Source organism: Dermochelys coriacea, chromosome 8, assembly GCF_009764565.3.
Source record: "Dermochelys coriacea isolate rDerCor1 chromosome 8, rDerCor1.pri.v4, whole genome shotgun sequence".
Classification (NCBI taxonomy): Eukaryota; Metazoa; Chordata; order Testudines; family Dermochelyidae; genus Dermochelys; species Dermochelys coriacea.
In genome coordinates, this window is record NC_050075.1 from 106,504,720 (window position 1) to 106,527,909 (window position 23,190).

At 50.6% G+C, this 23,190-nt stretch overlaps 1 protein-coding gene across 6 annotated transcripts in view; it reads right to left on the bottom strand.

Annotated features, from left to right (window-relative positions):
• The window catches only part of RNF220 (ring finger protein 220), a 337,705-nt gene that overhangs the window by 108,206 nt on the left and 206,309 nt on the right, over positions 1–23,190 (bottom strand). For all 6 annotated transcript variants that reach the window (XM_038412892.2, XM_038412891.2, XM_038412890.2 and 3 more), the window contains one exon: positions 17,562–17,691. In XM_038412892.2, coding sequence (XP_038268820.1) covers positions 17,562–17,691 — 130 coding nt within the window. The remainder of the gene's footprint in view (positions 1–17,561; positions 17,692–23,190) is intronic.

Here is a 23,190-nt window from a genome sequence, read left to right on the forward strand (position 1 = left end):
TAATGTTTATTGATTTAAATTTTCATAGTTGCAGGAAATGATATGGGAGGAGGTCAGACAATTATTAAATGATAGTAGATGTTGAAATTCGAAAAGTTAGAGCTTTATAGCCATTAAAGCACAAACTGTCAATACCATATGGCAAAATATACAAAGTAAACAACTTTCAATCAAACTGTAATAAGTTCTCAAGCAGCATTTGTCTTACTTTGCCTAGCTGTAAATTTCGATTATTATCAATGGAAATATTTTTAGTCAATTTGTGTGTGTGGTGAAACCAACATATCCTGATATTTACCCATAAAAATTCCAAGCCTTCAAATAACTGACAAAATTGAGGGAGATCTGCTTTTGCTCACTTTTTTCAGCGTAAGTCCCTTTTTCTGGTGCAACTTGTCACTCTAGCAGGAACCATGTTTCCAGACAGAAGGGGGTGGGGGAAGAGGGTCAAGTTCACAGTGTCCCTTTGAGAGACCTAAGTTTGAACATTGTGGGCGGCTTTCCTTGGGAAGCAGCGTGGAAGTGCCAAGCTGCAGGGCTCCACCCGTGGCTGACTCAGAGAGCACCACTTAAAGACTTTTTTGGAAAGAACTGTTTGCTCAACACTTTGGCTTCAGGTCGGGAGGATGGACTGGCAGTTTGGTTATGGGCCTTAAAAACAGATATGGGTTGATAATTAAATCGAATCAACAGGCTTAAGAAGGTTGGGGGCCTGTGGCTAAGATACTAGGCTAGGACTTGTGGGGGGTTCAGTTCTCATCTCTTTCTGTGTGAGCTTGGGTAAATCATCTAATCTCTGTCTCCCTCAGTCCTCCACCTGTAAAATGGGGACAATGTTCCTTTCTCTGTCTATTTAGAGTCAGTTCTTTGGGACAGGGATGTCTCTCATTATACAGTGCCTAGCACAATGGGACCCTGATCTTGGTTGGCTTCTAGTGTAATACGAAGTGTTCTGCTCTAACCACTAGCCCATGCTGTCATCTAAAAATCTTTAAATGCTTCGCAAACATCAACTGATTCTCAGGAAAGTGTTTTCAAGTGAGATCATGAAGTACACCCAAAAAGCAGGTTAAACATAGATGGTGGTGAAGAACGCTAGTCATGGCAAGGTTTGAGATCGTTAGTGCTTAGTACAATGGGTCTGGAGCCCTGGGGTACTACCACTGTGCAAATAATCATAAATAATCACTTTGATGGAAGAAGTTCCTTGTGCTTGGGCAGTTAAGATTGTTTGTGTTTATCTCTTAATATAAAACTTCAATGAGAAGATATTTAAGGAGATAGAGAGGATGTGGCTGACAACTGCTGATTGCCACATACCTGTTATTCTTCTCCTATGAAACCATTCCGTAAAATAATTCTCATCAGGGCTTTGGCTGAAAAGAGACCCTGCCAGCTCGCATTTGGCTCCCAAATTAGATTTTGTAAAAATAAACTTTAAATATAAATGTGAAATATTTCCTTTAAAAAAAGTTCCAATAGAAACAATTGATATTTAAAGCAAATAAATGGTCCCCGGCAGCAGGATTTGCAACACAAACACCTCAGCCCTGGGGCAGAAGCATCTAAATATGAAATTTGTCAGAACCCAAAACAAAATGGGCCCTCAGTTCGCATTGCCCAAGCTGGGAGAAATGCAAAAAGGAAAAAAGTAATGGTGGAGGAAAGTGAATTGAATTTTTTTAATGTCAGTTTAAATACATGGAGGTGTCATTTAAAACCTAAATAGAGAAATTAGGGTTTTTTAAAAACTTCATAGGGCCAGATCTTCAGTTGGTGTCCGTTGTCATAGCTCCAAAAGACTTTAAAGGAGCTACAGTATATCAGCTGAGTGACTGGCCCATGATTTTTAACTTGACAAGGCCCTGTCAACATCACCCGCTCCAAACTCCAGTGAAAAGCTCGCCTAACATCTGATATGCGGGGCCAGATTCCCAAAGGCTCAGTGCCTACAGTCAGGTCTGGACCGTCCGAAGTCCTCACCACTCAGCAGTGACCACTGGGCCCCTTATGGCTAGATTTTCACAAGCACTCAGCCCCCGTGTGTGCCACTGGCTTGCAGAACTCTTGAAAACCAGGCCTGTGGGGACTGAAATCCTTCTCCCTGCTCCCCAAAATAACTGACACCCCAGCAGGATTGTGGCATCATCCGGACTGCATGAAACCCTGCCAATGAGTCACCTGACCCCACTCAAATCCCACCGTCTCTCCGTAATCTCACACCCACGGCCCTGGGACTGCAACACCCACCAAGAACTTGCAAGCCAAGCGTTTACGGCTGAGCCTCTGCCTGTATGCATCAGCTGGTGAGCCCAGGGTAAAATATAACCTGTGTTGCCTTCCTAGCTCTGGGTGTCTTGCAAGCTCAGTTAAACAGGGCAGCGGCTCTGCATGGAACCTCCTCCCTGAGCACACCCTGGTTTTAATAGGGGCTCAATGATGGAGTGGAGGTTTGGGACAGGGGTTCTCTCTACTACAGGGTTTTATTTTCATCTCAGTCCTGTTTTAGTGTTTGTCACACATGCTGCTTAAAACCTAGGCAAAAAAAGGAGGCTACAGAAAAAACCCCATAAAGGGAAGATAAAAGTCGGAGGGAAAAGTAGGATGTGAGATTGATCTTGGGGGCTCTTTGTTACTGCTGGGGAAAGGAGTGGATAATTCTCCCCAGTTGGTGTTACTAATGCAGAAAAAGGCTCCAATATCAGATGTACACGGCTTAGGGGGAAAAATGGATCCAAGATTTATTCCCCGGCTTTGTTTTTTCTAGGTGTTCCTTCCATTTCCCCCTCTCACACACAGAACCAGACTTTCTGAATGCATGATAAGATCCTCTATCTAGTACATACATGGTCGCCAGAGTATCGGAGCCCCCCACCCCATTAATGGCTTTATCTTGTGAGGTAGGGAAGTACTAGCCCCATTTTGCAGGTGCAGAACCAAGGCACTGAAACATTAAGGGACTTGCCCAGGGTCACACAGGGAAACTGTGGCACAGCCAGGCATCAATCCCAGATCTCTGAAGGCCCAGACCAGGGCCTGAACAACAAGACCATCCCACGAATTTGGGAGACTTACTTTAGGCACCAAAAGTTTTGAACACAGTGGCTAATTTAACGAGGCAATGGATTTCAGGAGAGAGCCACTACTGCAAAAATTCCCCACTGACCCCAAACAAGGTGTTTGGAGGTCAGTAAGAGCAGCTTCATCCTTAGCAAGAGTAAAGCTGGGAGCCAGCCTGCCTCCCCTGGAGTCCTGGAGTTTGTCGGGGCGGAGAGGAATGGGGCGTCTTTCTCTGGGCCAGACGGCTGCATTTCTCATCCTCCTCTCTGCACCAGAGAAACCGTGGATCAAGTGTCCAGGCCCGTTACGGTTGCCACCCTCTGACAGCATGGGGATGACTCTCTTCTCTTGCTCTCGTTCCGGGATTAATCGGCTGCGGTGAGGGGCAGGGGCTCAAATCAGAAGGGGACGGAGGAGGATAAATCCACAGCATCAGCAGTGCCACAAACAGCCTCCTCTCCTGCCCTGAGCCTTTCCCCGGGGTGGCAGAAAACAAGCCTGGGGTGCAATGTGGGCGTCTGTCTCGCTGGCCCGGGGGGGCGAGGGCAGTGATGTCAGTCTCGGCAGCTGGCTCTTTGCTTCCGAGGGCTCAGACCCTGAGAAGACGCATGCCCGTGCTCAGCTGTAAGTATACAAGCCGCCCCGCTGGGCTCAACAGGATCACTCTCATGCATAAGTCTTTGCAGGATTGGGGCCCTTGGTGCAGCCGGCCAGCACAAAACCCCACACATCATCCTTGCTTTTCCTGCTCTCCAGAAACATGAGCCCCAGATCTCCCTGAACCCTGATTTGGCATCACTAGGAAGTTCTCACTTCCCAGCTGGCCCCTAGTTCACACACTATGGGTCTAGATTAAATCTAGTCTGAACTAGGCTGTTAAGGAAAAGGCTGGCTAATGCAAATGGCAGGTTCCCCAGGCAACTGGAGATCTAGACCATGGGCCTGAGCCAAAGTCCCAAATCCAGACACCTTTGAATTCTGGAGGCTGAAATCCAGAGCTGAATCTGGATTTTACAGCTGGAGACTTTCTTTCTCTCTGATGAATGACAGCAAGAGCTGGGATTGGCAAGGCCAGATCAGTCAACCTCAATCCCCCTCATTCTGATCCAGTAGGAGCAAATCTCTGAAGTTCAGCCCCATCAGAGCGAGAGCTGATGTGCTGATACTGCTGGCGAGGGGCTCTTGGAGCCAGCTTGTGGCTGCTGCTGTGACAATTGGCCCAAACAAACAAACCCAACCTATGAGCTCAACTGCAAAAAGGACATAAAAGTTCATAGGACGTCACGGTGACTTCTCATAACAAACTGTCATAATATAAAGGGAAGGGTAACCATCTTTCTGTATACAGTTCTATAAAATCCCTCCTGGCCAGAGGTAACATCCTGTTACCTGTAAAGGGTTAAGAAGCTCAGCTAACCTGGCTGGCATCTGACCCAAATGACCAATGAGAAGATAAGATACTTTCAAATCTTGGGGGCGGGGAGGAGGGGGAGGCTTTTGTTTTGTGCTCTTTGTTAATGTGGTTGTTCTCTCTTGGGACTGAGAGAGGCCAGACAGAAATCCATCTTCTCCAACCCATCCTAATCCAAGTCTCCAATATTGCAACCAGTGTAGGTAAGCCAGGCAAGGCAGATTAGTTTATCTTTTGTTTTATGTGAATTTTCCCTGTGTTAAGAGGGAGGTTTATTCCTGTTTTCTGTAACTTTAAGGTTTTGCCCAGAGGGGGATCTCTGTGTTTTGAATTTGAATATCCTGTAAAGTATTTTCCATCCTGATTTTACAGAGGTGATTTTTATCTTTCTTTTTTTTTAATGAAATCTTTCTTTTAAGAACCTGACTGATTTTCCCATTGTTCCAAGATCCAGGGGTTTGGGTCTTTGATGATTTTGTAACCAATTGGTGAGGATACTATTCTCAAGCCTCCCCAGGAAAGGGGGTGGGGTGTGTAGGGCTTGGGGGGGATATTTTAGGGGAAAGACGTCTCCAAGTGGGCTCTTTCCTTGGTCTTTGTTTAACATGCTTGGTAGTGGCAGCACACGGTTCAAGGCCAAGGCAAAGTTTGTACCATGGGGACATTTTTAACCTAAGCTGGTAAGAATAAGATCAGGGGGGTCTTTCATGCGGGTCCCCACATCTGTAGCCTAGTGTTCAGCGTGGGGAAGGAGCCCTGGCACCAACGCTGATGAGAAACGGTGCAGAAGGGAGGAGGAAACATTGTGTTGGTCTACAGGGAAAAGGCCTCCCGGGATGATCCAAGGGGGATGGTGTTTAAATTACACTTGTTAAAACCAGGGGATGTGGATCCAGGAGTTAATAAGCCAAAATGAGCATGTTGGCTATTAAGTCTCATTGGTGGACTAAATAACAAGGGGATGGGCTATTCCATCCACCACGCCCTTTTGGGTTCTAAAGAGAAAGAGAGCTTGAGGCGAAAGAAAGAACAGGCAGGAAGAACAGCCAGAAGCCACTGAAGAGAGCCAGCCCACCGACTCCTGGGAATCCGGCCTTCGTCACCCTTGTCCTTAAGGTGTTCTGCCCAGAATGGGCTGGAGAGAGAGAGAGAGAGACCCAGATGACGTCACCGCCCCCGCCGGCTCCAGCTGACTCCCAAGCTCCAGCTGGGATGATGGTTATTACCAGTTTTGACACCAACTAAGCAACTGCCAAACAAGAGCGGATTTGCCTTCTAAACAGCAGATAAAAGGAAAGGGAACAAGGGATGGTGTTAAAATGAAATGCTTATTTAATGCTTTACCTTTCAAAGGCTTTAACTGATTTTCCTTCTTGTCTGTGTTTTAATACAAGGTTAAAAGGATTTTAAACTATGTGTTTGCCATGGTGCTCTAGGCAGGTTCAGGTCTCTGTATACCTTATTCAACACGGTTTAATATTGGACAGTGACTGGGTTACGTTAACACCTTTGGCCCCTTTATTCCATCTAAATTAGTACATCACCACCTACTGGGTGGACACCACAGTTATCACTAGGCTGCATGCCAGGGTTGCTTGGAGTTTCTTTAAGGCAGCAGGGAAAGAACTCAGATTCTACTGCTCCAAAAGCTCAGGCCCCTGCCATTTGATTTAAAAGGGGATGGGGATCTCCACTAGTGTTTTGCAGAGGAGGGTATATGACACACAGTCAAGCAATTCTGATTCAATACACTAGAGGGTGGCGGTGCCCATAGACGCCAACCAGTTCCTCACAACTTTTTGCAGAGGTTTCCATTCACTGCCTTGCAAACAGCACAGCATCGCTTTGTGCAGCCATAACTGGGCTTTGAGGGTATCGGTGTGCTTCCAGTGAGGCTGCCTTGGACCCCTGACGCTGGAGGGGAGTCTGACTCTCCTCATGAGGGGAACAGAAGTGCCTGGGCTGATTACTCACAGGGCAGATCCCAACTAACAGGCAGATAATCCGCTGCAGGGCTTGGGAACTGGCCACCAGACAAAGCCGGGGCTCAGCAAAGATCCTGCCCTCTGGCTCACTAAGGTCAGCGCTGTAAAGCCGCAGGGCAAAGTAAACAGCATGGACGTGGCCGTCCCTTCACAATGCAGCAAGAGGACAGCAAATAGCCTCATTGGGGACTTGTCCTGTTCTATGGGAGCTGAGCAGAGGCGGGGATAGAGAACTCCTGCGTATGCCCATGACTGAGCGAGCAGGAGAGACAGCGAGGACGGGCAGATCTGTGAGCCCGTGTTGGCGTACGACAGCATGTGAACACGTGAAGGGGGATGTAGGAGCGCACAGGCGGATATGTGGGATGCGCACGTGTGGGTGTAAGGGCGAGCACGAGTGATTGTGAGGCCATGTCTACGCTCAGGGGCCACAACAGCATCGCTACAGCACCGCAGTGATGCTGCTGTTGCCCCACAGTCCAGACACAGCCCACAGCGATGAAGGGCCTTTTCCGTTACCGTAGGAACACCGCCTCCCCGAGAGATGGTAGCTAGGTCAACGGTAGCCTTCATTCATCAATTTGGCTGCATCTACCCCCAGGGTTAGGTCAGCGTAGCTAGAGCGGTGTGGATTTGTTGACCTCCTTTTTAAGTGTAGGCCAGGCTTGTGTGGATGTATCACAGCATGTGTGTATGTGTGTGTGTGTGAGAGAGCGAGAGAGAGCCCTTGGGTGACAGCTTGAGTGCATGTGTCAGGGGGTGGACATGTGTGTTTCCATGTACACATGACTCCATGTGAGCATCTATGTGGGAGCATGTGACCACAGGACCAACTGGGGGTCCATCGGAGTGTGGATGTGTGTGGCGGTCCAAGGGAGTGTGTCTATGTATGGATGTAAGAGGGGTTGTGAGCATGCCAGAAAATGTGTGTGATGGGGACAGAGTGAGGCTGTTGGTGTCTTTCCTTTGGCACAGGGATGGCACCAGCCCTTCCACAACACCTCAGCGACTACATGCTGAGCTCACGCTGGAAACCTGTCTGTCCCTTTCAGGTCTGTTCCACTGACGATGGGAAAGGAGGGAAGCACGGACAGGCAAATCAACTCGGATGCCTCTGACGGTGAAGCCTGCTGCCCCACAAACACACAGTGCTGCCACTGGCACCGGGGAGCTCCTAGGTGCTGTCTAAGGGAACCAAGGGGTGAGACCGCTGATGGGTGCAGTTCAAGGCATCCCTCCCTCGTCCCTTGGTTGTGAGTCTGGACTTGTAGGGACTCTGTGGGACCCAGAAACAGCAGCAGCCCAAGGCTGAGACATTTATAGCTAGACTGGACGTAGGCCTTGAGAACTGCCTGTGGAGAACAGCCCTGCCCTGCCCACAGCGACGGCCCAGGGGGGCGCAAAGAGATCTCTCCCCACCCCACCTCCATTTTGAACTCTAGGGTTCTGACGTGGAAGCCAAGGAGGTGCCAGTCACAGTCCACGAGAGCCCTGAGGGCCAGATCCTGAGCCAGCAGCCTCCACTCCCATCGACCCCACTGAGAGCTGAGCACCCGGCAGGATATGGCCCTAAATTTCAAGCCCTTTTGCTAGGGGAAGTTTCAGCAAGTTCCCCCGGCCCGGCTGGCTGCATCAGCTGCTTGGCTCCAAACTCTGGAACTGGCTGACCATGGTCTTAGCCAAGCTGCCTTACACAGGCTGTGGGGCAAGCTTCTGCGAAGATCAATCAGGAGATGGGGAGGGTGTCCTCGGCTGCCTGGCAGAAAGTACCGTGAGGCACTTAATAGTACCTGTCCCCAGGATCTCCCAGGCGTGGATTTATGCCTTGCGAGGTCACTGCTGTTGAGACTCTAATAACATGACTTTATTAGCTTTCTTGTTCCTTCTTTAAGATACAGTAGCAGGGGAGGGGGGAGGGAGCGGTCATACCTGGGAGGGGGGATTGGATAGGAAGCATCTGCCCTCACAAATCCCCTTCTCGCTGACAAGAGGGAGAGGGAGAAAAATGATGCTTCTTCAGAATTTATCATGCACCCAATTACAATGTTAATTGGCAAGTCCCAGAAATCAATTAATTCGCAAATTTTTTTCAATTAAAAATTAAGATAAATCATAAAAACGTTATTAAGCAAAGGCCAAACTCCATGAACTTTTTTTTTGTAGGCATCTGGATTTTTTTTTAATTTAAATAAAAAAAAAAAAGAGCTGTGTTGCCAAAGCCCGATGCCCTTGAGTGTCTTTGCTGAAGTGCCGGGGGCTGTCATCAGCAGGACTGGGCTGAAGACAGATAAAAAAATATCGACCGGTCGGACACACTGCTTCTGTTTTATTGATCAGGCGGGAATTTAACTTGCTGTGCATATCCACCGTGTCAGCAAGGGCCACAGGCGAAATGAAAAATACTTGGCTTGGAGATGTCGCCTTGATATGGCGGAAGGGAGGGGCAGGGGGAGAAGGGGAGAAAGGGAAGAAGCGATGAAAGAAAAAAGCAGATGGGGAAAAAATAAATGAAAAAAGGGAAAGAGCCTGGAAAGAAAGAAAGAAAGAAAGAAAGAAAGAAAGAACGAGAAAGAAAAAAGAAACAAGAAAAGAAGAAAAAAGAAAGGAAAAAGAAAGAAGAAAGAAAGAAAAGAAAGAAAAGAAAAGAAAAGTTAGCACACAAGGGAGAGATAAGGAAAGTTTGATGTCTAGTTCTCTCTCTGTGACACTCATCGTTTGGCCCCCCCCTTCCCGGAGCTATGTTCACATGTCTCACTGCTTTTAAGGGGAGAGATGGACTATGTATTTCAATGGAGCTTTGAAAAAAAAAATCTCACTCATAAATGTCTAATCTCACTCATTCAAAGCCTGGTAAGTTTGAGGCTCGGCTGCTCGGGAGTGCAAGGCAGTGTCTGCGTGCTGGCTGATGTGTTTATGTCCTGGGCATAATCTCGGAGACCGGAGTGAGCCATGACCTGACATGACATGTGCCAACAGACTAATTTGGGTTTTACACACTCTATTTATCCTGTGGGGCTTGGGAGTGCGTCGCACTGCCCCCTGGAAACCAGCGGCTTGGTTTGATTCTTTTGGGAGGCTGAAGGAGGGGCAGGGCTGCCAGTCAATTTTGCATCATGCAGGTCTCTCCCTGGTACATCTTAGGAGCCGTCTTTGGTGACTAAAGTCCAGGAACTCCCTCGGAATTAAAACCAGGCCTGTGCACATGGGGATCAGAGCTGTGCACACAGCAGCCGGTTTTAAATGCTGTTGTAGGAGCAGGATTCCCCTAACTAGGGTGGATGGGGTGTGAGAGCCATGCAGTCACACCGTGCGGTAGGTCCCGTCTGCACTACTATGTTCTATCAGCGGTAGGCCCCAGTTACAACACAGCAGCCCCCCAAGACAGCTGAGGCTGGCGTGTGAGGATGGGACTGAGCCATATTTGAAGCATGTTCCCAGACTCCAGCGTTCTGGTCCCACTGGAGGACAGGGCCCATCCAGCTTCCTGGAGAGCGTGGAGATTGGGAGCATCTCTTTCTTTCACAGCAGCCCTGAGAGACAGCCCTCTTGGCATCCACGAGGGCCAGGGGCTGAGGCAACAGTTTCTGCTCCCAGCTTGCCTGCCAAAGGAGGGAAGAAAAAAGAGGAGAGAGAGCGGGAAAGGGAAGAGATTGCCCACCCTAAGGGGAATGGGGAGGGAAGATTAAATCCTGGCAGGATTCACTGAAAGTCCCTGTAGGCGTGGAAGCCACTGAAGTCCTTGTGTTGGTTTTCCCTCCCTCACCATGAATCAAAGCGGCACAATGGGATGAGCTGCTCTTCCCCGTGAGCACCTACCCTGCTTTGAAAGGGACCTTTCTGCCGCATCACTGCATCTGCTCCACTTCCCTCTCCCAGCAGCATTGGTTCTCCGACTCCCTGCCAACTGGAAAACCGTTGGGAGTGTTTTCCCTTTGCACCTAGCTTGAAGGAGCCAGCCTCAGCTGTATTTTGGGAAATGCCTTGCAATCAGCTGGGACGTAGGAAAGCGTGTGTGCTGGGCTGGCTCTAGGCACACTGGGAACTCCGCAAGGCAGGTTGTCTCAATGGGGCCCCTCATTAACCCTAGAATGCTGTGCACACCGAGACTCACCCCCACTCTCTTCATGTGGGCCACAAAGCAGCCAATAACAAGAGCCTGTTAACCAGGGAAGGTAGCCGCCTAATGGAGGCTGCCCGGTGGGATTTAAAATAGTATTATTCAAATAGCTTGAATAAAGAGAACTCTGTTTGTCCATAGTTGTATTGTCTCCTGTGCACACAAATACTACAATGATGAGTGCAAGAAAGAAAGAAAGAAGCACTGTAGCTTCTTTAAGTAACTTTGTACCCTTGTTCATAACCTTTTATCCCAGGCAAATATCCCTGTGTCTCATACAGCAAACGGTGCTTAGGAAAGCTACGTTTCCTCTTTGTCCAGCGTTCCATGCACATCCCTGTAACTAAAGGCACCTGTTGAGCACCCTACAAGGTGTTAAGAGCTGCTTATGATCAGCTGTTTCATGGTAAATCTAAAGAGTCTTATGTCCTCTGAGCCTACAGTCTAGCCCTTTGAATAAGCCTCTAGCAAGTCTCTGTTGACTGAGGCCACTTACACAGAAATAATGTGACTAAAGCACAATTAGCAAGATTCCACATTAACCAAACCAAATACATGAGACATAATATAGCCCTTAGACCAGGCAATGCCTGAGTGCTTGATATTACCTGGATCCAGGTAACAGAGAGACCTGATTAACACGGCTGGTTACAGTGCTGCACCAGAGACGTCAAAAGGAAATGCTGAGCCAGGCACTATGCACACATAGGGAGAGAGTCTCTACCCCCAAGAGCTATATACAAGTAAAAACAAAGGATGGGAGGGGAGAAGTGACTTGCCCAAGGTCAGCCAGGTGATCAGAGGCAGAACAAGGAACAGAATCCAGGGGTACAGACTCAATATGCATTGCCCCATTCCCCAGACTATGCTGCCTCCCAAATTTTAGTAATGACAGTTCACTTCCGTTTACAGCTATGAACTCACAGCGCTGAAGTATAAGATTGAACAAGAGCATTAAGGTGGCATAGTCAAGCATCAGGTCACTAAAGACTATCATAATGCAGATGCACAAGGGGGCCAGATTAAGGTGACACAGGCATCCTTAGTTCTGGCATTTCCTCGCGTTTGTGTGCTTCACTTTGCAATCTTAATACTCTTTTAACATAGGTTTTATTTTTTTTCCGGTGTGTGTGTGTGGAGATAGTGTACATTCCTACAATTTTTAAAAAGCAAACAGGAAAACCAGAAATGCCATCACGTGGAACCACGCTGACCCCTCTCCCCCACCTGGGTCAGCAAAAGATGAGTACAGTACAGTTTTCTACTACTTGCGCTAACTTGGCAGCAGTAGAAGGCTCTTATCTTCTATATGAACCTGCCACTAGTGGGCCATGAGACACTGCTTTGCCAGTGGGTTTCCCAGCTATTTGTGACAGGAGAGGAATGTTGACACTTGGGAATCTTGGGTTTCACTCCAGTGTTCTGGGAGCTACAGACCCTTCTGCCCCATCACTCCAGGTTCTCCCCTATTCATTTCTGCTCCTTTACTCTCCTGCCTACCTCTTACACTCTCCTTTCCAGCTCCTGACATTGTTTCCCCTATTCACTTCTATCTACCCTGGCTCCTGCCCATCCCAGTCTCCTGGTTCTCAGACCCAGTGTCACAGCTGTTTGGGAAGAACAACTGCAGTGAATGTCTTACTCAGTGCCTGTAGCCCTGGGCTGGAGCGTGCTCAGTGCAGACAAAATCTCTGGAGAATTAAGAAGCCGAACTCTAACAAGTCTTTATTGAGCATGTGCAAACTGAGAATTTTATAGAGGCTCATAACTTGGCCAGATTTGGGCATATTTTCACACAGACAGCAAAAGCCATACCTCTGGCACCACCCGCCCTCGACCAATTTCAAGTGGCTTGCTCCAAATCATGGAGGCACCAGAGCATCTCAGTTTTTATTTGTATTTTATCTCGGACACAACAAGGTATTTTTCCTTTATGTCATTCTCTGAAACAGCTGACCTGTTTTAGCTTAACTTTCCCCCCAAAATTCAGTTTGAGACAGACACCCAGCATGGGAAATTTCAGCCCAGGTGATTTAAGTTTGGCAAATTGTAAACAACTAAAAAGAAGGGTCTTATAATGAAAAGTGTTAGGCAACCTTAATTATAGACGTGTCATGACCAGCTCCACCAATAATATTCACCCAGACACACATTCTATGGCATATCCAGTCATATATGTATACTGGGGCAAGTTTATGTATAAGGGGCCACCACATCAGTGGGCTGGCTGCACACGGAACAAACTGATCATCATTCTGAGGGCCCAGTGCTCAGCTAGCTCCATCAGGAGCCATGTGGATGGGAGCATGGTGGAGGCTGGGAAATTTAGCAAATAGCACCTGGGGAGGGTGTACTGTAATGTGCCCTGCACTGTCGGATGACCCCAGATTCACACATGACAGTCAAAGAGTGGGCTGCTCTTTACCCCTTTCCCTACACCACTTCCTTCCCCACCTTCCTGGGGCCACATGTTCCTGGTCGATCACACCAGGCACGCATCCTTCATGTGGCGGGATGGGGAGCGCGATGCTTCCCTTGGGTGTGCGCTCGCAGCTCCCATTGACATCCGTAGGAGCACGAGGCTGCATGCAGGGGATGGGATTGTGGGAATCTGGACGTTACGGAGATGCTTTTGATTCCTCAAATGACCCCCACCTCCTGGATAGGAGATGGAGACACAACCCACGCTGCACCGAGAGACACTCAGATCAGCTTCGGGATATTATTGCCAGCCGAATTCCACAATAGACCTGCTTGCTGCTTCCTGGCTACCCTGGAGCTGGTGTCAATAAATACATAACTATGGGCAAGACAGAGCGGTGCAGGGCCCGATCCATGTATCTGTACAGGCTCAATGGGACCTGGGGCACAAATACGTGCCATGCATATAGGTCTGATGTGGCACTGTTATTATTTCTATTGTGCGAATGTCTAGAGGCCTAATCAAGGATTGGTCCCCATGGGGCTGGGTGCTGCACATAGATAAAATGAACAAAAAGAAAAGGAGTACTTGTGGCACCTTAGAGACTAACAAATTTATTAGAGCATAAGCTTTCGTGAGCTACAGCTCACTTCATCGGATGCACAGAGAGCCCCTCCCCTAAACAGTTTCTGGGACTGGTTCTACACACAAATCCTATTCTTCACAACTGGCCTTTGGCTCCTTGGAATGGGTGCTTCCCAAAGGTAAGCTCCTATTTCATTTCTCTACAGAGGGAGAGCATGAATTTTCTGGCACTGAAGGAGTTAATCCCATAACGCTGAGGCTTGTAGTTTTGTTTACTTTCAATTTATACCCTTCGCTTAAAGAGGGAAAAAAAAGAAAAGGGGAGGGAGGAGAAAGCCAGGTGACATATTCTAAGAGGGAGCACCGAAAACGTGTTAAGCACTTCAAAATCTCATATATTCAATCGGCCTCTGGCAAGACATCTGCCTAATGTTAGCGCTTAAATATCCTTTTCCATTTTACATGCATTCAAGTCTCATTTGAGCGAAATGAAACGGTATTATTAAAGGGAGATTTTGCACAAATGGCCTGAATTTGACATGTCAAGTTCAATGAGGCTGTTACATATGTAACGCTGAGAAGGGCTCCGAGGCTGCTGGCTCTTGAAACAGCGCCAGTGGCTCAGAAATGAAATTTGCATGCAGCCCTCTCCCTTCCCTCCCTCCCTCGAAATGCTGAGCTGGGACTAGCGGGGCGGTTCTCAGGCCCCAGCCACTTTAAGGAGGGGTTTGGACCCAGATCCAAGGCTGAGCCCTTCAGGTTGGGCCCATCTCAGCTTAAACCCACACAACATTTGAAGAGGCTTCTGGTAAATTCCATTTCACTACATGCTCTGTTTCAATGACTGGCCTCAAAGCTGCTTCTCCCACCCCGGTCTCTTCTCTTCTCTAGGCACAGCCCCTCAACGCAGGTGACTGTGGTCACAGCTGGTTGCCAGCCCCTTGGGATGGCATCTCCTGCCCGCCCTAACCACACCGGCTCAGTCGTGCCCCTCCTTGCCTGAGAGTGGCTTTTTTCTGCAAGCCTCAAGCACTGAGCGCTCTCCCAGTCTGTAGGAGCGTGGCTGGAAGATCTTGAAAAGCCCCTGCTGACATCACCACTGGCTATGAGACAGGAAGCTACGGAACATGCTGGGGCTGCCTGTGCCAGAGAGCAGGGACCCCGTTGTACATTTATGAGCACTTTGTCCAGCCTGCTTTCCAACGGTCCCAAAGGGTGGGGCTCCCGCCCCTCCCCGTGGAGATGGTTCCACAGCCCGATAGATCTCGCCTGCAAGGAGCCTTTTTCTGCAGTTCATCCCATGCTCCATCCCATCCCTCCTGTGAACACCCTGGGAATTCTTCCTCTTTCCACTGTTTCCCTCCCTTTGTCCCCACCCTCCCTCCATATGTCACCAGCTTCCTGCTGAGGAGGTGCCTAACCTCAACCTAGTGTGTCAGGCAAGGTCACTCCAGACCCAACAGTCTGCTCCACTGGACCAGACCACTACTCCTTCCAGCCCAGTATCCCACCTCTGGAAGCAGGCTGGCCTGGAGGCTTTTTGCTAAGGCTGTGATGATGCCTGCAGAGTGGGTCTGAGGGGCTCTGCCTTGCTTCACTGCAAGCACTGGCCATTTGTTTTTGTTGCTATAAATGATTCAGGTTTATTAAAACATCACCACCCAAACCGTGACTGGCTGTGTCCTCTTAAAAACTGAGCCCGGCTGGAAAGCAACCCCTCGGCATGTTTCTCCCCATCAGATTGATAAGTAACAGCTGCTCTGTCATTTTCATAATGACTCGGCAGTGGCAGGGAGTGGGCTGGGCTCCTGCCCCGATCCCCATCACGTTTATAGCCCTTCCTTTATTTGTATGTTGATTGGATTATTTGAGATCATCATGAGTTTCTCTCTCCTCTCGGTGATGTGTTGCTCCGGGCTTTTCCTGTGGCCAGGCCTCCAGGGCAGGGAGCGGAAGAGGGGCCACTTGGATTGTTACAGCCAACTGGCCCTGCCTGGCTGGGAGAGCAAGGGGTTCGCTCCAGGTAAGGAGCCACATTTGTGTCCTGTTCCCCGGTGCTCCTGCTCACCGTCCTGGCAGGAGTTTCGGTGGCTCCCTCCCCGGCTAGGGTGGCCGCAGCCAGGAGGCGGGGAGAGAGTGGCAAGGCGGATGAGCTGCTTTGTTGGAGATTAGCCTCTCTTGCCTGAATCCATAGAACAGATTGACTGTTATCTGTCATGGCATGGTGGGAGTCGTTATTTAATAATTAATAAAGACCTCTGATTCTTCTTCACCACACACGGGGCCGACCAGAGCCGGCCAGGGAAGAGAGGGCGAGCCAGAGAGAGCTGTCTGCTCTTTAACTGCCGCTGTTATTTAAAGGAATAATGCCATTCTTTTTCATTTGTCAGCTGGCCCACAATGGCCCTTGTCATGCTTTATGATTTAGGGTTTCCTTTCCTTTCCCATTAAACGCCACCTTCCCATCACCGCCTCGCACCAACCAGAGGCTGCTCTGCAGTTTCAGTTTCACTCTGATATTGGCCCAACTTCCTTGATGGGCTGTTCTGACCACTAATTGCTTCTGTTCATTTAAACCTGTTCACTAATTTGCAGTGGCCCTTTATTAAGTTGGATGCAGCCCAAATTACACCATAAATTACGCACACAAGGGAACTGGGTGTCGCGTGGGATGAATGGATTGGCTGTTCCCTTTTTTTTTTCCTCCTCTCTCTCACTGTCTCTCTTTTAAAGAGCCATGGATCTGCACTCCAGCTGAGTGCCACCTGGGTGATGAATCTGGGAGGTCTCAATCCAGCCCCGATTCAGGAGGTCTCTGCTGAGGTTCCCTCCATTCTCCCTTCATCTGCAGCTGATTGCAGTCATTGCTTGGCTGGAAAAATATCCCAGACACAGCTGAGTCTGAAGTGGGCTCTCTCTCTTTCTCTCTCCAGACCTCAGCGGTGGTCTGACCAGGTGCTATGGGGCAATTAATCTGAGCCACTCCCCCACCTCCAACTCCCTTCCCTATCCCCCGGTGATGTAACTTAGCTTCCAGTCGGCAGTTTGATTCTTTTTCTCACCTTTTAATGACCGGGGAATTCATTAATAATTGAAATAAACACGCTCTTTTCCAAGGCTGCTGAGTTTTATTAAGGCAGGGGCAGGGATCTGCCAACCCTTGGCTGCAGTCATTCCCTAAATAACTGCTAGCAGTTAAACTGCAATTAATTTTTTTTTAAATAGGGGACTTTGCTGTGCTGGGGAAAGCAGCAGGCAGTGAGAGCTGAAAGGCAGTCTGGGGCAGCAGGCTCTCTGCTAAATGCCTGCTGCCTTGGGGGGGGGGTTGGTTTTGCCCCCTTGAGCCTCATACCTGCTGAAGCAGGGATGCCTTGAGCTGATAGCCATAAGTACCTGCTCACCCGAAAGCTTGCAGCGCAGTGGGAAGCAGCATGTCCCTGGCTTTTTCGGGGCTGGAAGAACATAAGAACGGCCACACTGGGTCAGACCAAAGGTCCAGCTAGCCCAGTCTCCTGTCTGCCAACAGTGGCCCATGCCAGGGGCCCCAGAGGGAATGAACAGAACAGGGAATCATCGAGTGATCCGTCGCCCATTCCCAGCTCCTGGCAAACAGAGTCTAGGGACACCATCCCTGCCCAGCCTGGCTAATAGCCATTGATGGACCTATTCATTAGTTTATGTCTAAGGAGTGCTTCCAAATCTCTGTCATCCTGCTGACTTCGATGGGGGCTGGATCAGGGCCTGGGCTCCCAGGTGAAAACGAGTTTGTTGGATTTAGCCCAGTCCACTGGGCGCTTCATGCCCACAACCCCTCCCCCACCACCACACACACCTCGTTCGCTATCACTAACAGGGCCTGCTTGGAAAGTGCCCATGGCCTGCTGGCCCCGGAGAGACACCTGCTCCCATGCCTGCTCCCATGCCTTTGGCGAGTTGGCCGCTCTGGCAGAGAGAGGATGGAAAAAAGGGCAGCCCCCTTACCTGACGTTCAGCTGAGTGAGTTTCTCCAGCTCCTGCTCCATGTGCTCCTGCAGCTCACCGGGGCGCAGAAGGACCTGGCAGATGGGGCAGATCGGGGCCTGGCTGTCGAACAAGGTTGCTTTCTTTTTGCCTGTGGGGAGAGGAGCGGAGAAAGCATTAACTCTTGTGCCTGCATAAGCCCAGTCTTGGTTGAAACTGACATTACCCCAGCCACATTTCTCTGCTGGCCTAATGGTAGCGCGTGGACCTGAGAGAGACCCCATGACACACAGATGCTAACAGGGAGGTGGCGGATGCCCTACCCAGCTCCACGGCACAGCAACCCCAAAAGGGAGCAAAAAAAAAAGGTCAGGCTTTGCCATTTGGTTTCTATCAAGGCAGCTCCAAGCTTTTCCCGTGAACCTCGCAGCCAGGTCAGACACAGCTTCCAGGTCCTATTCCCTTGTTTGACTGAGACAGGGTGTCTGGGGACAGGGCTGGGTGGGAAATTGCTAGTGTGAGTGACACGCTCCCACTTCAGGCTGGCTGAATTTCAGCGTGACAATCTGAACACGACTAATAGAATACGGGCTAACGGAACAAACTATTCCATAGCTTATTTTCTAATGAATTTCACTCCCTGGCAGCAGGCACAGCGAGAGTACGAACGCCCCTCCAGATTAAAGGATCTTCAGCCAGGCACATTGTACACGTCATCACCAGCGGGAGGCAGTGGGGTCTAGTGAACCGAGCTGAGGTTCTATTTCCTTGTGCTCCCCGATCTGTCTCTCTGTCTGTATCCAGCTTGTCTTGTGCAGGGCCCAGCTTTGTTCTCTCTGCACAGCACCTCACACGACGGGCTCCTAGGCACTCTGGGAATATAAATAATATTCCTGGCTCTGCCATTGCTTCCCTGTGTGGCCTAGGGCAGAACTGTATCCCAGCTCTGTGCCTCGGTCTCCCCATCTTTAAAACGTGGAATGACGCCATTGCTCTGCCACTTGGAGATGGACGGACGCTAAAGTGCTAATTATTATTGTTAAGCCCGACAGCCCCTGTATGAGGTGGGCCAGGGTCATTAACCCCAATGTACAGAGAGGGGAATTCCCCCAGCCCATGCAGTGAGGCAGTGGCACATCGGCTTACAACCCAGGGCACTGTTCTCTTTCTCCCCAACCCCTCAGACATGAGTAAGTCCCACTGAAAGCCATGGGAATTTCTCATTTCCTGTGGTGAGAGGAGAAGAACCCCCGGAGCTCCTGGCTTCCAGAGCACACGCCTCTCCTTCCTGCCCAGCCCCACATGTCCAGTAACAACGTATAAAAGGAGAGCTCAGTGCCATGTGGGAGCCTGGCGGGGCCTCCCTTCTGCTCTGCAGCAGTTCCCTGTTACCGAATCCCACCCTGCGCTCCCTGGGGCACTGCACCGCGGCCATGGCCACATGCCTTGCCTGGCTTCCTGACAGCAGCTCCGCTCAGGCCGCTCCCTGGCGCTCCAGGAGGAAGGCTGGCGACCCACTGGAAAGGTCATGGGCCAGATCCTGGCTTCGCCACATTGAGGTTCACTGAGTCACACCAGAAATCGATTCAATTTCACGTGGTTCGTCTCCCCATAGGTTGATATTATTGGGGGCCCGATAATGGGAGGTGCTGAGTGTCTCCGACTTCCCTGGGAGTTGGGGGCGCTCAGAACCCTGCAGGATCAGACTGGGGAGATCTCAGAAAAACTCTTGTGGCTCGCCCCAGGCCTGAGAATGCTGCCTTTCTATTTGCACTGCACAACCGGATTTCTCTGTTTAAGTCCCTGTTCCTAAGCCAATTTCCTCCAGCTCAGAAACTTTATTGCCCCCTCTGTTACAAATATACAGCACCTATTTAACATAAAATAAAACTCTAAAGCAACCAATGAAGCTACAATAAAGGAGAAAACCCCAACGGCCTCCAAATCCCAGTTTCCCAGCTGTATTAGCGACTGCGCTCATAAGGGGGCATGCCGAGTCCAGGTCTGAGCACTCCTGCAAGGGGAAGCGTGCTTTATGGCTGCCTGTTATCATCTAATGTGAACCCTCCTGCTGGATTATTTATTTATGTATTAGACATGGATCAAATTGGTAAAATCCAGGCGAGAGGCAGTAATGCACAATAAAGCAGTCTGCGCTGGATACCAGGGGCTGTACGCAACGTGGCCTTCCAATCACCAGCCAAAAGGTGCCATTGTATGAATGCCCATTAAAGGAAGAGATCTTCTTAAAGGATGAAATGTGGGTGCAGGCAGCTTTACTGAGTTCCTGCTGCTCACCGTATAAACAGCCTGTGCACAGATTTGAGAGGCAAGGTCTGAAATAAGTTTGCGACTAACCTTGGCTCCTCCTTGCCTTCGAAGGGCACAAATAGCCAGTGATGGTGCTTCCGTAGGACTCACAAAGCACTTTAGGCAAAGCCGTTAATTAGCTCCCAGCCCCCTGTGGGGCAGGTAGATAGTATCTCACTTTTCCCATGAGGAAATGGAGACAGCGGGAGGGACTTGCCCAAGGTCAGAGCCAGAGATCGGAACAACACCATGAATCCATTGTCTCTTTACAGCCCCTCTTGCTCTAACCACTAGCTCATACTCCCATCCCAAAGCCAGGCAGGGAACTCAGGAGTCCTGACTCGCAGCCCCTCTCTAGCCACGAGACACAATTTCTGCCTCCAGCCCAGAATAGACCCCAAGAGTTCTGACCCCTCTCCCACGCTTCCCACTGCTCCATCCACTGGACCCCACTTCCCTCCCGGCAGATTTGCAGACATGCAGCTTTGCTAACCTGGGATGTCTCCCCCTCTCTCAGACACAAGCTCTCTCCTCAGTCTGTCCTGTTTAAATAATGCCCAAAAACCAAACCGGAGCCAAACAACCAGCGCGCGCTGACCCCGGCGGGAAAGGCCGGCATTTGAGCAATTCCAGCTTCCTGCTGGAGCCTTTCCACTTTTGTATGGCGGGGGCTTGAAATAGCCCAGGAGGGACCCCCACTGCCTGCTATTTATAATGTTAGCCCTAGCAACGAAACAATGGCGTGGTCTGACTCTCCCTCCCAAAATAAACAGGCTGTCTTCGAGCGGACGGGAAATCCTGCTCGGTAAACACGCTGCCCTCCTGGATCCTCTCCCCATCCGCCTGCACTGGGTGTGCGCCCTCTGAGATCTAGGCTGTCTGGGACGCAGAACAGTAGCGGCTGCGCTGGGATGGGGCAGGCACCCTTTCCTGCCATCACCACTAGGGGCGCCCTTGAGCCACCGTCTCCAGCTGTGCTCTCAGGACCGAGCCTGGGGGGCCTTAGGACGAAGGAGGGAAATTCACCCGGAGCCATGCAGCAGCGGCACTGCTACGGAGGGCAACGGGGCAGCAGCCTGAAGAAGCCAAACCAAAAGGAGCCCATCAAGTGCTAGGGGCGGCTTTGCTACCCTCAACCGACCAGCCTGTTTCACCTGCTCTGTGTCAGCAGCACACTGGCTGCACTCAGGGGACATACGGGCGACTGCCCTGCAATTAGCTTCCATGGGCTGCGCGTCCTGAAGGCAGCTACAGGTTAAATTGGCTCCACTTCCCTGGCACAGACCAGAGCTGCAGGTTGCAGGATCCTTACTCGAAAGCTGGGGGCTATGAAATGGAACCTGCCTGGCCTCCAAGGGGCCACGTGGCTTCCCTTCTGCCAGGAGCCCACCCTCCTCTTCCAGGGCCTGAGCCACGGGCCACTGCCGTTAATGGAAAGACTCTCACTGACTGTACTGGGCACTGGATTGGGCCCTGTGTTCCCAAGCCCAGCCTCCCTGTCCAGGGTCCATCAGCCCCCTCAGGCCAGGCCAGCAATGCTCCCCGTAGCTGCCAGCTACACTAACTGTACTGTAACAAATCTGTGCCAACCAAGCACGGGGCAGCTGTCCCTGGGCTGCACGCTGTCCCCCCTCAGACCATGGTGGGGACACTCCTGCTCCAGTGAGCACTGGCGCCTGCCACTGGTGCTGTCGGGGGGGTGTCCTCCATCAGGGTTCAGTAGCGCAAAGCCTATGACACACAGCTGCGCAGGAGTGTTATTGATTGCTGCACTGGGGCTTCATGGCAGAGAGGGAAAGACTCGGCCACCGCTCAGAGGAGCTGCCAGTCTCACTATGAGCAGCAGGGAGGGGACCCATTCTGACTCCTACACACGGCTCCCAGGCCCGCAGGACTCACGGTAAATAGGGAGTGCTCCTGAGGCCAAAGATGTGTTGTCTGTGCACAAGGCCAACTGAGAACACACCCCGGACCATATTCTCTGGCCTCAGAGCCAGCCAGACTCCCACCCTTTGATCTTGTCTGTTGTCTGGGTATGACACCTGGGCATCGTGCAATGCTAGAGCAAGGTGCAGTGAATCCTGACTGCAGCAGCTTTCATTTTTGGAGGGGCAAAGGAGGGCAGAGACATCCTTAGCTTGGCATCAGCCCAGTCCATAGGTAGGGGCTGGCAGGGCACTCACCACCATGAAGGAGTGAGTCCGGCTCTGGGATCTCAAGCAGGTAACTGACCCAGCCCACGCCACTGAAACTCAGAAGCCACCTCCGAACTGAGCTAGGGTGGTAAATCTATTCTACTGGGGGGCAGGGGAGAGGGCATCTACCTGTGACAGGCGCTGCCCAGAGTTCCCATCCTAGGTCAGACCTGCCTGCCCATACGGACGCTGGCGGTGCCCCCAGCTCCGCTCTCTGGGCCAAGCCTGCTCCTGGGAGACCCTGAACGGCTCTTTTCAGGGTTTGTTTTTGGCAGCTGTGTTTTTGTTTTCCTTGCCTCTCTCTCCCCCCTTCGGTCCCTTGTCATGCTGTAGGGCTCTGCTCCAGTGTTTACCTTCCTCCACGCTGCTGCATTCCCCTTCGCTGGCTAGTGCCAGAGAGATGAAAAGGCAGACCCTGGGCTCTCCTGCTGTTTGCATGGTCTCTCAGGCTCCGAGGAAATGTTTAACTGTAAGTGTTGAAACTGAATATTTCCTGCCCTGAAAGCAGAGAGTTCTTGATACACAAATGAACCCCTGCGCTGTGGAATTTTTCCACAGGCCCCTTCAGAGGGAGCTTGCAAATGGATCACAACCCAGGCGGCTACTGAATTAATAGTAACGCACCCTCCTCTCTCTTCTGGAGACTGGGAGTTAGATCCTTGTCTTGGTTACATCGATGTAAATCTAGAGCAATTCCACTGATTTCCATGGTGCTACCCCAGATTGACACCACCATGACTGAAAGCAGGATCGGGTCCCTGAGCTCTGAACGTAGCTTAGATATCCGTGAAATGAGTCCAGTCACCATCCCTAGTGCGTCATGATGGGAGCCATGCAGCCTCCAGGAAGTTCTGTAGCACCTCCCTGGGTCACAGAGCGCTTTGCAAGGGTGGGTCGGTGTCACTATCCCCACTGCACAGATGGAGAAACAGAGGCACCCTGCGGTGAAATGAATCTCACAATGAGGCAATGACTGACTTACAACTGATTCTCAGCCTCCTGCTCCAAGCACCAGATCTCACTTTCTCCGGGATCTGGAAATAGAACCCAGGAGTCCTGACTCCCAGCCCTTCCCCACACCACTCTAGCTGCTAAACCATCCCTCCCCCCCCGCTCCCCAGGGCCAGGAACCCTAAATATGATAA